Source organism: Haliotis cracherodii, unplaced genomic scaffold (assembly GCF_022045235.1).
Source record: "Haliotis cracherodii isolate W230 unplaced genomic scaffold, xgHalCrac1.p SCAF_9, whole genome shotgun sequence".
In the NCBI taxonomy this organism is placed as follows: Eukaryota; Metazoa; Mollusca; class Gastropoda; order Lepetellida; family Haliotidae; genus Haliotis; species Haliotis cracherodii.
In genome coordinates, this window is record NW_027266343.1 from 23,281,799 (window position 1) to 23,298,912 (window position 17,114).

The following is a 17,114-nucleotide window of genomic DNA, read 5'->3' on the forward strand; positions in this document are numbered from 1 at the left end:
AAAAGAAAGGTAGCATCTGACAGGTATTTAAAGGAAGTCAAGATGCTTCAGTCACATAAAGTGGTGGACATATCTAAAAATAGATAGGGGGAAGTCCAGGTGAAGCTGGAGAAATTACAGAGGCTGCAAAAGGGTATCAGGTTGGTGTTAGTTGGCTGACATTCAACTGCAGACAAGGACAACATATAATGAACATATAATGAACACAGAATGAAGTGATGGTGATAATAGATGAACATGTATGTATATATGTATAGAATGAATCTAAGGGGGGTATAATAATTGGGTGGTACTTATGTGGCTATAACTCATTCAGAGTTAGCACCACCACCCGGCTACACAAACACCTGTCTGGTTTGATAAGGCAGACTGGCGTTTAATTCCAAAATATATAGAGGTTATGACGCAAGTATATTTGGGGATGGTAAATATCCTGCATTAGGAATAAACATTGTATTTAGCGAGCCAATGTAGTTCCAACTTATATCTGTTTCTTATATAGTGGCGAAGCAACATATACGCAAAGCAACAATTGTTTTTACTTGCATTTTGTGGCAATCCATCGTTCTGTCCGCTTGAGTAACTGCCCTTTGTCAGGGAAAAAAGGAAGCTACTTTAACCCTAATCTATGAGACGTCAAGGCCACGTTGAGACGTTGTTGACAGTCGGCCTGTCCTGTCATAATGTTAAGAAGTGCAATCAGATGTACACACAGCGACAAAACGAAACAAGGTAACAATTCAAACATATTTTGGACAAATCCAACTATTTTAATTTGTGGAAAAGGTTTCAAGCCGCAGAGGTCGACAAGCACAGATATGGCTACTGATCCCGCTTGGCTAGGCCTAGTGCCCTCGCAAAATTGTTTCGAAATTCATATCTCCAAAGTTGCCAAAGCCTATAAAATGCCTTAGCCTCATCACAGTTAGACACTGATTTTCAGTATATTAGACTGTCCTTTTGATAATGATAGCAATTATCCCTGTAGTTTATCCAGATTCCCGATGGTTAATTCTGACTCTATTGCTGAATGACAAGGGCGACGCCATGTTTGTTTATAAACACGGAAAGTAGTCCCTACTTGACCTTTGATATTTGCACCCCCTTCCGCCTATGACCCCAACGGATATCGTTTTTATCTGTTGGCTTTATCCTGCCGAGAAGCCTACCCATTATATGATAAAATTTTACATCAGATATACCTTCATTTTCTCTCAATTTTTTTAAGGCCCTTGGTTCTTTTGATTTGAATTCCATGCGGTCACAGATTGAGAGCTACACTGGAGATGTTGCAGTGTATGACAGATACAGGTAAATATTATGGTTATTTATCTATCTCTTTCATGTTCTGAATGCACGATTTAAAGATTAAGCTTTAATTTTGTTATTCTTAATAGCAGAATGTTGATAGATATGAATAAGGTCGACAAATACTGCCAATATGGCAAGGAGTCAGCAGCTTTGAAGTTTGTAATAAGGTTTCTTATTAGTTTATTTACAGATTTTTTTGTTGGTGGATGAAAAAACCCAATCCAAAACACTTTCCAAATTCTTTTGTCTTTTGTGAAAACAATTAGTTGGTTGGTATCGAACTGTGACAACAGAAACTGGAATTACCACTCTTGGGAAGAAGAGCATATCCAATAACCTCCCGTGTCTCGGTATAAAAAATGTTATGGTTGGGGTTCACTTCCCTGTGGGACAGATAAAAAATAGACACAGTATACTGACTCCGAGCTGACAGTCATTATTTTAGCCCCTAGATGCCCAGCGCCAGACGGGAACAACAAGTACCATTTATTAACGTCTTTTGGTATGTCACGGCAAGGGTTCAAACCCAGTACCGGTACCTTCCGCTCTCTGGTTTTGTGATGAAATGATGGGTGAGAGCTGTGGCGGGGGGTTCAAAAGAATTGATTTTCTGCAACCAAAATGATATTATTCAACCAAAAGTGCATATTACTTTTTCACTGAGGCATAGGACTGTCTGTTTAAGTGACCATTGTTTATCTTCAGTTGCATTTATAATATTCTTCACACAATAACATCAAGAGAGCAAAATAAATTATAACTTAAGTATTGAATTGATTTTATAATGGCAATAGCAATGGTTATGTCATACCATTGAACGTTATTCATTAACATGCACCATACCATACAATAATTTTCTATTAAGACTTTTGTTAATTATCCTCCGCCCCAACGAAGTTGGCGGGGGATATTGAAATGGGTTCCGTCCCTGTGCGTCGGTGCATCCGTGTGTGCATGTGTCCCAAAATCGGTTCCGGAGCATAACTCAGAAACCGTTAAATATTTCTCTATGAAACTTTGCATGTCTATCAGACTCATGAACTGGTGCCTTTTGCTATTTAGGAATGTTAGAAATTTTTATTTTTTACGTTTCCATGGCAACAAATTGGACTTAGGTTCTATAAGGGTGGTGTTCATTTCCAGAGCATAACTCAAAAACTGTTAAATACTTTCTTACAAAACTTTGCATGTCTACCAGGCACATACTGAACTGGTGCCTTTTGCTATTTAGGAATTTTACAAATTTTCATTCTTTATGTTTCCATGATAACAAGTTGGACTTAGGTTCTATAAGGGTGGTGTTTGTTTCCGGAGCGTAACTCAAAAACCGTTAAATACTTTCTTACAAAACATTTTTTACTTAGTGATAAGTGTCTTCAATGGGGACAAGTTTTTTCAAAATCTACTGATGTTATATGAATGAAACTTTGCAAGCTTATCTAAGACAATCTTAACATATCAAGAGTTCGAAAATTGGTGCCATGATTTATTTATTCCAGCGAAGGGACCTTTCATTCGTATTAATTTCTAATCTGAACAGATTTTCTAAAATTTTCAGATAACATATGAAGCTATCCTTGTGCTTATGACTTCTTAAGGCTTTATGGGATGCCAAGTTCTGTCCCTTCAGCACATCTGAAATCTATGATCGTCGGGTTCAAACCCACATCACTCTGATTTTCTTTCTAGGTTTCTCAGCACCATACCCGTGCTCATGGATTGCATCACATTAAGGTTACAACAAGGTGGTATAACGGGAATATTGTTCAAAGAGGTGTTAAACCAAACTCACTCATTCCGGGAGGATAGTGATGATGCTGTTTTCTTGTTTAAAGATTGGGTTTAACTTGCTAACATGGCAATGCATACATATTCTGTTAATAATCAGGTGTATTTTCTCCAAATTTGAGTTTATTTGAAATTAATTCAACCTTGAATACTTGGGTAATTCACAATCATATTCCATTTCTCTTACATGCCCCAACATAATTATGTGACAGTCATCCAATAGGATTAGCACAAAATTTGATATTGCAATATTTCATCGTGTTAACCTATTTTATCTCTTCTTGGTCCTAATTGTTTTTTTGGATTCTCATAATTCTTATCATAAATAATAATTAATAATAATCTTTCTGCTCTATCAGCTGGTAATTCAGGCGGATACTATTCCCCCTGCAAGAAATTTCATCTTCAGTCATTCTTGAGAGCTGTGGTGGGGGTCTACTAGAACCCCAAATTGCATTTATTTTCTTTATTTTCTCCAACCGAAAGTGATATTATTCAACCAAGAGTCTGAGTGCATATTACTTTCTTATCAAAGCCCCACCCTGACTATAAATAGCCTGCAAGGTGGCAGTGTTTCAGTTTCTTTCAGTTCAATCCGAAATTGACATATATTTGAGTAGTTTATATCCAAGCTCTACACTTTATATTGAAGTCTTGTTTGGGGATGAACCAGTAGATGCCCTTGGCATCTTACCAGGTTTAAGTCTTAATTGGCTTGAAAACATGAACGTCAACATTATAGTATTTTTATACAGTCAGGAAGAGTGCACTTTTATTTTAAAAGCCTTGAAGGGTCCGAGTTATAGCCAGGATCATTTCGCTTACTAAGATATTTATGCCATATAATATACATCTGATGAGGTTGATGTATAGTCTCAAGACATTGTCAATCAATCATTTAAAGACTTGTATGATATAATATTTTTTATTTTCGGTTAATATCTGATGAAGCATCTGAAAAGATGGATACTGTTGATGGATTTCGATTACATAAAATAAGTGAAATAAAACATCAAATAGAGAAAGAACGTGATTCTAGAATTGGATCATATAAAAAGTACCGCAGAGCTGTGAATGCTCTTGACAGAGTTGACACTACACTTATAGCAGCTAGCATGGGGCTTGGTGCGGCTGTTGTTGGTTTATTATCAACTATAATCGCTTCACGTATCGTACTTGGTATGGAAATAGCAGATGGAACTCTGGACTGGGAGGAATAGCTCTTAAATTTATTCTCATAAGATGCAAAAGAAAGCACTAAAACATGATAGTATTTGTGTGTAGGCTGGAGCAAAGTTAAATAGCCTTAGAGGATCATACCTCAACAGCACTTGCTGATTACAAGATATCTGATGAGTTTTGTTTCGTGTTGTCAGAACTCACCATTGGCACCATACATGACAAACTAATGATCCTCATCACATAATTCGCATAAACTTAAGACCCCCATAGAAGCATTGTCAGGGTCTTTGCCTGGTCCAGTGGGAGTTGCGGCGGTACCCCCATACTACTACAATAGCATAGAACTGGCCTAGGTTACATAGGTCCTGCCCCTGTCGCAAAGTATGTGCACATTTTGTGTCATGAACAATTTATTGTTGGGACAGGCATGAAAACAATTTTTGATATATTTCATTGCTAAATGGTGTTTTCAGACTGCGGTAATAAAAAAAACCTGAGAATTTTAAGTTTTTTTCTACTTTCTTCATTTCTATAAACCAATTTAAAAAATGAATAATGAAACACCTTATGATGCTTAGCTTGATTATGATTGATTACCTGACTGGAAATGTGTGTTACCCACATTTTTCAAGTTGATGGATAACACGACCCACTGAATGTCTTTGCCAACTCATCAGCAGAAGGGGAAAAGTCTAAAAACTGAGTGGACACACAATTATTGGTGTGGGGTCAGCAGTCTCTGTCTCTGTGTCTCAAAAGGTGGTATGTTTGCCACAACATACTTCCAGTTGAGCCTTTGTTCGTCTTGTGGATGGTTGTAGGTATATGTGATGACTGTTTTTCAGGTGGTATGCAGGAATTGGTCTGACTTCAGTCATACTGCTCATAGTGTTACTCTTATTCCTTGGCCTAACTTGTGGTGTATGTGGCAGCAGTGCATCCAACCTTCCCACAGAACGAGGTTGTCTCTCTAATTGTGGAGGAAATCTGCTAATGGGGTAAGCAAGAAAACCTTTTTATTAACATTTTGGTGTAATAATATACGTAATATTTTGCCTGATTCAAGGTGGGCACCTGTTGTAGAGAATAAGTACTGCCTTAAAAAAAACCTATTACAAACAAATATTTTGTGAATTTCAAATATGTTTCCTGATTCTAAATTAGATGTTAAAAGGGCACTAATCTCTGGCTTCTTCTTGGCTTTCTAACACCACCCGCTAGGGCTCACTTGCTGCCATGCTCGCTGACCGTGACAAGAGACTGGGCTACAGTCTGCAAGGACAGCTAAATAAACTTGGAGGCAATATTTGTTTGACCCATTTTTGAACACTGATTGATTACCCGTGATCTATGAAGATTTCGACAAAGGGCGCATGTTAATTAATTTTTTCATCCTAAACAAACAGAAAAAAAGAACGATGGAAGCTCATCAGATGTTGTTATTTGGAAATACCCCTGATGGTTATAGTTTAATAATTAAAAAAATAGAATCCATGCAGTGAAAACATTTTCAGATTTTGGATTGCGAGGATAATACGATTGTTATCTCTTGTTGTCATCCATGTTTCCTGGTATAACAGCGTTAGAAATTGGTACTAGTCCTGTAGTCCTTGCCAAACTGCCCAATACCGGGTAGTTGAGGTATCATAAGGACTAGTAAAAATTTATCATTTCTTAGGGCTTTGCTACATGTTATCATTGTAAGGACTAGTGGACTGAACATGTTAGTTTCTACTGCTGTATAATCATACACCTGTGTATTTTTTGTCATTCACTTGATGCTCAGTTAATGAATTCATTACAGGTATAATTAGTGGTAGTACCACTCAGATTACCTGACAAAGTTCCCATTTGGCATTTCTTGTGTCTAGGGTAATTATCTAATCTGAATCCAGGTTTGAAGTGAGGTGAAATGTGTGTATATGCACGTGGCAACCTAGCAAGAGGAGTGATCAGTTGATTTACTTTTTTGCGAATCAACGGATCATTCCTCGCCATCAAAGGATCAACAGAAATTATATTGATTGATTAATCACTGTTATTTTGCACAGTGGATATGTCAAAAGTAAGTGTTTGTATGCGTAGGTTTACGAAGGCAGGAGTACACTCATATGGGCATGAAGTGCCAATGTAAAAACAACATACTTTGTTGAAAAGATTAACCAATAATACATACAGGTAATGCGTTGATTGATTGCTCATTGTTATCTAACTCAATGAATATATTTCAAGAACTGTGGACATCATGAAAATAGTTATCACGTATGGTATTTTAGCTGACCAATGAGACTTGACACCTATGTGAAACACCTGAAACAAACTAAGTGATCAGTTGAGAAACGAACACGGGTTATAATATCCCGAAACTATATATATATCTTAAAATATTAGATTGTTACAAAGACACGTGACATCAAACAGGTTTCAAACTCCTTGCCGCCTGATACCTCCGATGAATCAGAATGGTGGTCATGCGCTCTCCTCGAAGGTTAACGACTTCTACTTTGGTGTGTAGCTCTTACTCTAGAAGCTAGACGCTGCCCTCGGTGCAAGCCCTTGTGATGAAATGCCCGTAGGATGAGACGGGATTGTGGCTTGAGCTGGCACCAACCCGTGCGTGTGCAGGCGTTGCTGGGACTGTCACTGTGGAGGCCATTGACACTTGAAAAATAGACAGGTGCAATACGCACAATCGAGTCAAAAGCCGTAGTAAGCGAATGTAAATGAACGTCAGCAGTCATGAGAACCATCGCAAACGCTCCACAAGATGACAAAGGTTGAGTGGTGATAACTGGGGAATGGTGTCTGGAAGCGTCATGTGACTCGCAACATGATGGGACTGCTGTAGAATATTTTTGTGCGTGACTTGTCTATAAATGGAGAAACTTGGCTGAGAGAGGGGCGAGCAAAAATTGCATATAAGATTTGGAGTGCATACTTGAATTCAGTCCAAGTAACATAGTTGAGGATCTTTAGTAGATTTTTGCCATGACAATAAGTGCATCGCGCAAGCATACTTAAAAGTGTATTTAAAGTATACTAGTACAAACCGATGATAAACACAAAGTTTTTAATCAGCTACATTTTAAAATGCGAAAATTCAAATGTGAAACTCTAATGAAACTAAAGGTATTTAAACACACATAAGAAAATATTAATACCAAGCCAAGAATTGTAAACAATAATGACTACCTCACAAGGAGGTAAATAAAATAATGCAAATTCAAATGGAGGAAACAAGCAGGAATGTGAATTGGTTGTGACGTCATGATCTGTCGCATTACAGTGGGTCCTGCAAAGGTGAACTAGAGATGGAAACAGCTCTTTTTTTCTCGCCCAGGAACATTGTGAGGCGCTGTCTTCTTTGTCGTAAGGAGTAATGCATGATAAGTAGAACTTTAATTTGTATCTTACATGTGTAAACAAAGCACAGATCGTACATAACCAGTCAGGAAAAAGATAGTCCAAGGTAGCTTTCATGACTTCACTTGCTGCAGCACATACAAACAGATGCCACAGTTATGAACACATTCCAAAGTATTTCTTGTCTATTGTCCTCAGGTCTGTTGGCTTAATCTTCATGTTTTCCTGGCTGTTGATGCTGCTAACAACCCTAACCTTCACAATAGGAGCACCATTAGAGCGATTTGTGTGTCAGCCTCTTTCGGATCCTGAGCTTACCATCTTCACCAAGGTTTGTGTACAGTTACAAAACTTTATGTTGCTGAAGGGCAGTAATAATGGGCTATAATATTTCATGATATTGATAATAATTATTATCTCTGGCCATGAAGTTACGAGTGTTATTGTAAATATATTTCTTTTGTATGTTCTGCTGCCACCAGCAGTATGTACAAAACTGTATCTCGCTTAATTCACACAAAGATCACATACTAGTTTAAATCCATATACCTATACCACATGTCCACCTGACAACACTCTTCATGGCTCTAGCATCAACAGAAAAGATACAAATAGGGGTTAATCGTATATTTATGAGACACTTCTTTTAGTATTTTTACTGCATGAGAGTAATAACAAACAACTGAAACTCAAAGAATAAAAACAATGTGCAACAAACAATGTTGATACATATAGCCAACTTAGTGTGTTCTATGCATATGACTGCTGTCTGAGTGACGTGATGTTTTTCAGATTTCCTGTATGTTTGTGATGAAAAAGTTGATATCTTTATATTGCCTAACATACTGACTATCCAAAAACGTACTGGTTATGATTAATGACCACAACTGTAGATTCAAACAGCCCTTGCACTCATACAATTTTAATGGTAGCCGACTCCATATCTTGTAATGATGCGCACACACTCTAGATTTCTATAGTCCGCTCCTACAGACATAATCCACTAGGATTATGCAGTACTGTCTCTCGGCCACAACTGAAAGCAGTAATCTCTAGCATGGCGGGAAAATCGAACACGTAGTTCTCCAGAGAACAAGAGACAGACGTCATGGGGTATGCTACTAAATCTAGAAGTATCTATTGAAAAAAGCTTTCCAGACAACAAGCTCCATAACTCCAGCTTTGACAAAAAGACAGCAAACGGGGCTTATTTGTACCTGAGACGCTTCTTTCAGTATCTTTACAGTATGAATGTTAAGATGTAACTGAAAGGCAAGCGGCTTTAGTTTTCACATGCACCCAAGAACAAAACATGTGCACCAAACACTATTGATATGTAATACCAAGTGTGAATGTTTTCTATAAAGAACAGTTGAAAGTAAGAGTTGAAAAGTAAGTTTCTGAAGACATTGAAGCGGTGTAAAATCTCTTTGTCTTACCACAAAGTGACATTTTCAAACCATGTCAGATCACAGTTTGGTGTGTGTAGGACATATGGAAATCAAACATAGGAGTTGGGGATGTGACATTTTCAAACCATGTCAGATCACAGTTTGGTGTGTGTAGGACATATGGAAATCAAACATAGGAGTTGGGGATGTGACATTTTCAAACCATGTCAGATCACAGTTTGGTGTGTGTAGGACATATTGAAATCAAACATAGGAGTTGGGGATGTGACATTTTCAAACCATGTCAGATCACAGTTTGGTGTGTGTAGGACATATGGAAATCAAACATAGGAGTTGGGGATGTGACATTTTCAAACCATGTCAGATCACAGTTTGGTGTGTGTAGGACATATGGAAATCAAACATAGGAGTTGGGGATGTGACATTTTCAAACCATGTCAGATCACAGTTTGGTGTGTGTAGGACATATTGAAATCAAACATAGGAGTTAGGGATGTGACATTTTCAAACCATGTTAGATCACAGTTTGGTGTGTGTAGGACATATGGAAATCAAACATAGGAGTAGGGGATGTGACATTTTCAAACCATGTCAGATCACAGTTTGGTGTGTGTAGGACATATGGAAATCAAACATAGGAGTTGGGGATGTGACATTTTCAAACCATGTTAGATCACATTTTGGTGTGTGTAGGATGTTTGGAAATCAAACATAGGAGTTGTGGATGCGACATTTTCAAACCAAGTTAGATCACAATTTGGTGTGTGTAGGACATATGGAAATCAAATACGTAGGAGTTGCAAATGCATTTGATTATCTATTTGGATATGAAATTACTAAAAAGTGCCAAGTCTGACAGTTATTGGATGATCTGCTGAGGAACAATAGGTTGTTAAAAGATGTTGTTATACATGAGTTATGTTTTATTTTGTCTCTCCGTAGTCTCCAAAGCTATGTGGCTACAATTAGACATGACAATCAACAATCAAAGTCGAGTTACAGGTGTTTAAAATACAGTGTATTTGAGATCAAGAAACACTGAACAGATTCTAGAAACAGAGCAAGCAAGAACATATTTTTGACCCTAGAGCGGATCAGTAATACACAGCAGAGGTCGCATTGTCATTGTCTCAATAGTTGAAAGGATAAGTGTTCTGGGTTTGCCAGGACCCGGGCTATTGGTTGCATTGCTATGATATTTTCACATATGACCAAGAACAGAGATTCTTCAGCAACCAAAGCAACATATGATAGAGGTTCTTCAAGTCCTTTACCTGAAAAACACTGGAATAATAAAAAATAATGAATATAGCTGCGAGCAATGATGTCGGGCACCATCATTTCTTATACTACAATTCAAAGTCATTTAGTTCCAGCCTACTTTACTCCACTTTATAAATACACTGCACATGAGTACGATATAGTGTAATTAATCATTTGATTTTTCACTGATCCATTTTGACGAATGAGTATGATATAGTGTAATTAATCATTTGATATTTCACTGGTCCATTTTGACAAATGAGTATGATATAGTGTAATTAATCATTTGATATTTCACTGGTCCATTTTGACGAATGAGTATGATATAGTGTAATTAATCATTTGATATTTCACTGGTCCATTTTGACGAATGAGTATGATATAGTGTAATTAATCATTTGATATTTCACTGGTCCATTTTGACGAATGAGTATGATATAGTGTAATTAATCATTTGATATTTCACTGGTCCATTTTGACGAATGAGTATGATATAGTGTAATTAATCATTTGATATTTCACTGGTCCATTTTGACGAAATTGGTGTGTGCCAGAACATCTTTGGGTGTTCTTAACCCATTTCAGTCCTCGTCCATTGCTGTCAAAAGTAAGGCACTGCTTGCGGTATATCGCCGCTACATAATTGACGTGTGCAGGTTTGTCCCTGTGTGCTAAACCCATTTCCGGGGTAGAATAGGTCTTCAGCAACCCATGCTTTCTGTAAAAGACGACTAATGGGATCTGGTGGTCAGGCTCCCTGACTTGGTTGAGGCATGTCATCCTATCCCAATTGTGTGGAACAATGCTCATGATGTTAATCACTTGATTGTCTGGACGAGACTGGATTATTTACAGACTGCGGTCATATAGCTGGAATATTGCTGTGGCGTTAAACAACAAACAAACAAATCAGACCTCAACCAACAAGTTTGAATTCTGGAAGGGTTTACTTGTACCAACGTCGTCAAAGTTACGCACTTATGTCCCAGGATGTTCTAAACCCATTTCCGACCTTGACCATGTTCAAATCCTCATATGGTTTGCTTTTAACAATGTTGTCAAAAGTAAGGTACCGTAGCTATTAGTAATTGGGAAATGAAGAACCAAGTCAGCGAGCCTGACAACACAATCCCGTTAGTAGCCTCTTACAACAAGCATAGTCAACATGGGTTGCTGAAGACTAATTCTAACCCTGATCTTCAAGCATAGTATACATTATGCTCATAATGCCGAAGACATGTGCAACAAGACTGGCTATTGCTGTTGGGTCTCTGGAGAGCCAGTGAATTGGGGTAAATTGTATATTTCTGGGGTGCTTCCTTCAGTATTTGTACTCAAATCTGGTTTCTGAGTATATCAAATATAACCACCAAGCAGTGTTACTTTTAGATTGCAACAAAGTACTAAAAATTAGGTCCATATTACACAATAACTTGATATAAACTTTCAATACTTTCAGTTCATTTTGTGGATTCAAGAGATTATGTATTTGAAGACATTTGAAAAACACTCTGTGAAAACCTTAATTCAATATTGCTGCCAAACAACGTGAAAAACACATAAAGCAGCAGACACATGCACAGTTCGAAAGTAATCAGACAAGCAGTTGCAGAGCAATAAGGCAAAATTACTCTTCAAAAATTACTTGTCTTTTACTTATCTGCCCTTTGTCATTGGGCATACGGCCTTAGGATTTTGTCATAAACTAGAGCTCAACGGTCTATACATACTGTAAATCTGGAAATTATTGCGTCTCCAAATTAATACGACTGCTGACCCTGAGCCAAAAGTGCAACTCAATATCAATGCGACTCCCACCACCCCATCCCCGGTGGAATGATACATATCCTTATCTTAATCCAACCTTACCTTAATCCAATCAAACAGCAAATAGCACCGCTTATTAGCACTGAATAGAGCACTTCTGTCAGAACAATAAACAGTATTTTCCAAAAAGCAACACAATGTTTATATGTTCAGGGTTAGAAATTAACAGTTTTTGTCCACAAGTCCTTATAATGATAACATATAGCAAAATCCTTAAAATGGGCCAATTTCTTCAGTCCTTAGGATATCTTTACTATTTGGTAAGGACTAGAGGACTAGCACCAGTTTCTAACGCTGATATTACTCTGTTGACTGGCATTAAGAAAGTTGAAAGACAATAAAATAATTGAACCAACAACAATTCACTGATGGGTTTGCGGAGAATGTGTCAACAAGTTTGACACAGGTGGGTAGAACACTTGACCCCAGCAGTGATAACTCACAGGAGAATACGAATACGAATGCAACTCCGAGGAAGACATAAACGAAAGAACTCTCTCAACCCCCCCAAAAAATCTTTAAACGCAGGCCTCAGCAAATGTCAAACAACAAACTAAACAACTTAACCATCCTTCTCGCATACATGCTAAAGGAAATAAACCCAAACGCTAGCACTAAAGCTTTCTACACCGTAGCAAATAAGCTTAAACTGACAACCCTTACCTACGAATTCTTCAGCATAGGCCTTGAATTAGTTAGCCCTACCTCAACCAAGTAAAAACCCCTAGCCTAAATCAAACCTAACCTCCAAACACTAAAAGCCCAAATAATGGAAGGCCTAAACATATTTCAGTGGAATGCCAATGGACTTAATTCCCACGGCCACGAACTAAAAGCAAAATTTAAACAAGATAAGGGTCCGCACATTGCCTGCATCCAAGAAACCAAATTCTCAAAAAAATCTAAATTTACTCTACCAAACTACACCTCAGTTAGAACAGACCGAGCCAAACCTAAAACTGCTAGAGCCGCAGGAGGATTAATAATACTAATCAGAGAAGACATTAACTATGAAGAAATCAAAATAAACACACCAAACCTAGAAGCAAACGGCATCCAAATAACTCTCAAAAACCAAAAAATAAACATCATTAACATAAACCACTGGGCAGAACAAAAAATTCAAGCTGAGGACCTAAACAAATTACTCCAAATAAGCAATAAATCAACTATATTCCTAGGAGACTTTAACGCTCACCACCCCACCTGGAGCATAGATGAAAAAATAGATAATCATGGCAAACTAATCTCTGAATGGATAGAAACAAATAACCTTGTACTCCTAAACAATGACCAACCAACTAGATACGATAAGAAAAATCATAAAATGTCGGCTATCGACCTAACCATATGCACCCCAGATCTGGCCCAAAGTACTCAATGGGAAGTTCACGACGCCCCACTAGGTAGTGACCACTTCCCTATAAACATTACCATAGGCAATACAAACGTTCCTACCCAAACAGAAAACCTAGAACCAAAATTCAACTATATCCAAGCTAACTGGGACAAATTTCAGGATATCTGCAACCAAGCCAACCTAACCAAACTAGAAAATAAGGACCCAGAAATCTACTGCAAAAACCTAACAGACTACATAATCAACGCAGCCAAAGCATCAATACCTTATAAAACAAATAACGTAGGCAAACCCTTGGTACCATGGTGGAACGAGGAAATAGAACAAACTAGACACAAACGTAAAACAGCCTTCAATAGAGCCAAACGCGACCATAACCATATAATGGTAGCTCACGAACTAAACCACAAGGTCCAAAAACTAGTCAAAATAGCTAAAACTAAAGATTGGAAATTATTTTGTGAAGGAGTAAATAATCGCACAGATGCCAGAACAGTCTGGCGAAAAATCCACGCCATTAGAGGCTTAAAACGTCACAAAAAACCACCCAACATAAACAATTCAACCAACCCTACCGAAAAGGCAAATAACCTAGCAAACCACTTCTCGGCCATAAGCAGCAACAATAACTTCAGCGAAAAATTCCAGCAAAAACTTAAAGCAGAAGCCAAACCTACTAAAGAACCAAATAATGATAACCTCGAAATAAACCAACCTTACTCAATGGAAGAACTCCAGTACATACTCCAAAATAGGAAAAAGGGAACTGCCCCAGGACTAGACCTAACATCCTACCAAATAATCAAAAAACTCCCCCCCAACCTACTCCAAGCACTACTTAAACTATATAACCTTATCTATCAAAACGGACAGGTACCTACTCCCTGGAAACAGGCACTAGTCATCCCTATCATTAAACCCGATAAACCAACTAACCAGGCAAATTCTTATAGACCAATATCCCTAACCTCAAACCTATGTAAAGTAATGGAATCTGTGGCCAAAAATAGACTACAACACTACTTAACTCAAAATAACATCATAAACACAGATCAAAGCGGTTTCACTCCTGGCCGCTCAACCTTAGATAATCTCGCCCGACTAGAACAGGACATCAAGACAGGACAACTCAACAAACAATACACAACAGGCATCTTTCTGGATTTCTCCAAAACATTTGACATGGTTTGGCACAACGGGCTAATACATAAACTTAAAAAAATAGGACGAAAAGGACAAATAATAAACTACATTCAGGACTTTCTAAACGAACGTAAAATAACAGTGGGGATAGACCATACTCTATCGGACCAGTGTCCCCTAGAAAATGGCACTCCCCAGGGCAGTATCCTCAGCCCCACACTATTTAATATAATGATAAACGATCTCTTCGAGGGCCTATCCCCTAAAATAAACACATCCAAATTAGCGGATGATGGAGCCCTCTGGATCCGCACTAAAAGCATTAAAATGGCCCAAAATTTACTCCAAAAATCTCTTAATAAAATACAACAATGGGCTGACAAATGGGGCTTCTCCCTTAACTCAGAAAAAAACACAGGAATAGTATTCAAACATAAAAACATGAAACCCGCCTCCCCAATCCTCCAGCTAAACAACCAAACAATCAAATTTCAAAAACAAACCAAATTCTTAGGACTTATTTTCGATGAACATCTCACCTGGGATGCTCACATCCAAAACCTAACAACTAAATGCAGTAAAGACCTAAACACCCTAAGATGCCTAACTGGCTCAAACTGGGGAGCCTCCAAAGATACCCTCCTCTCACTCTACATATCACTAATTAGATCAAAACTAGACTTTGGCTGCGCCATATACAACACCCTAAACAACTCTCTCTCTAAAAAACTTGACTCAATACAATATCAGGCTCTCAAAGTAATTACACGCACCCAACATGGCACCTCCTACACTTCACTTCAGGCCTTAACAGGAGAAATGCCACTAAGTCTATGCAGGGAACAGCTAAGCTTAAATTTCTGGGCCACGTCCCAATCAAACCCTCTAATCCAAAACTTAATAAACCAAAATATCAGCCGCAAAAACCAAGCTCTAGCTCGTAAACACCCCTTACTTAACCCAATATCCCAAAGAATAACAAACTACCTAAATGAACACCAAATTAAAATCTGAAACAAAACTGCAAACAATCAAATATCTTCACCCCTAAACTTAAAATACCCAAAATAGACACAACACTAGCTGGCCAAATAAATAAACAAACTGACCCAAACATAGCTAAAACCACCACACTAGCATACATACACGAAAATTGGCCAAATTGGTGTCACATTTACACGGACGGATCTTCAGATCAGACCTCCAAACACACTGGTTTCGGAGTCCATACCACACAACCAACTAAAACCACACAATCCTTCCAACTCCCAAACAACCAATCAATATTCACGGCAGAACTAATGGGCATGGCCTCAGCCCTCCATAGTCAAGAATCCAAAAACCACAATAAAATCCAAATACTTACCGCTCCTTAAGTGGACTGCAAGCCCTCCAAAACAAAAATACCAAAAAACGACCTAAATTAATAAATCTAATACTTAAAAGCTCCAACGACCTAACTAATGCAGGCAAACAAATAACCTTCTTGTGGATACCCGCCCATGTAGGAATATACGGTAATGAAAACGCCGATAAGGCAGCCAAACTATCCCTCAAAATCCCAGAAATAAGCTTAAACTTACCCATCTTAAAATCAGAAATTAAAAGCGTAAATAAGCAAAAAATCACCAAAAAATGGCATAACCTATATCTAAACTCAAATAGCCAAATAAAAAAAGTACTCAGCAAACCACTAACCAAACCAAAAATTCTCCATCCATCAAAAACAATCGACAGAGTAATCACTAAACTCCAAACAGGACACACCAACCTAAATAACCACTTAAAAAAAATAGAAAAACATACTACAGGTAACTGCCCACACTGCAAACAACTAGAAACCCCAGAACACGCACTCATCTACTGCACACACTACCTGACACATCGAACCGCATTACAAACCACCCTCAATCTAAACAAGGCTCTCACTCTAGAAGCAATACTAAACCCACAAAATAAACTAGAAAACTTCAAGGCCTTAGGCGTATTCTTAATCAAAACGAAACTAATAAAACGCATCTAAAAACACTATAATCCACCAAATCAAAATTACATAAACACACAAACATCCACCATACCCAGCTCCCTTAGTTCTCCTCCCCTACCCCATCGGCATCTATTCCAAATCTCAAAATTCCCAAATTCTATATAAGCAACCCCTAAAGCCTCTCTTGGGTTGCACACACCACTTTCGCCCCTTTCGGAAACACATTAAATGGCCTGGCCAGGCCCGTGTGTGAAATACGCATCAGTCGGAAAGCGCACGTTAAATCTCCAAAGTAAGTAAGTTAGTAACTCACAGGATGCCCATTGTGTAGTTCTTATTCTTAGAATGACATTGTTATATACTTGTTACAACTGCCACTCAATAGGCTGTGTTTGTGTTTATATTCAAGTTGGTATTTCTGCTATCCAATGTGTGCAGTGAAGCCGTCTTATAGTCATTTTGGAGACAAAAATGCGAA

General features: G+C 38.0%; 1 protein-coding gene across 4 annotated transcripts in view; it reads left to right on the forward strand.

Annotated features, from left to right (window-relative positions):
• LOC139452190 (prominin-1-like) overlaps nt 1–17,114 on the forward strand; it is a 508,194-nt gene that overhangs the window by 193,374 nt on the left and 297,706 nt on the right. For all 4 annotated transcript variants that reach the window (XR_011652352.1, XM_071233561.1, XM_071233559.1 and 1 more), the window contains 3 exons: nt 1,229–1,311; nt 5,127–5,279; nt 7,843–7,975. Coding sequence is in view for 3 of the 4 variants with exons in the window: in XM_071233561.1 (XP_071089662.1) it covers nt 1,229–1,311; nt 5,127–5,279; nt 7,843–7,975 (369 nt within the window). In the remaining variant the exon portion in view is untranslated. The remainder of the gene's footprint in view (nt 1–1,228; nt 1,312–5,126; nt 5,280–7,842; nt 7,976–17,114) is intronic.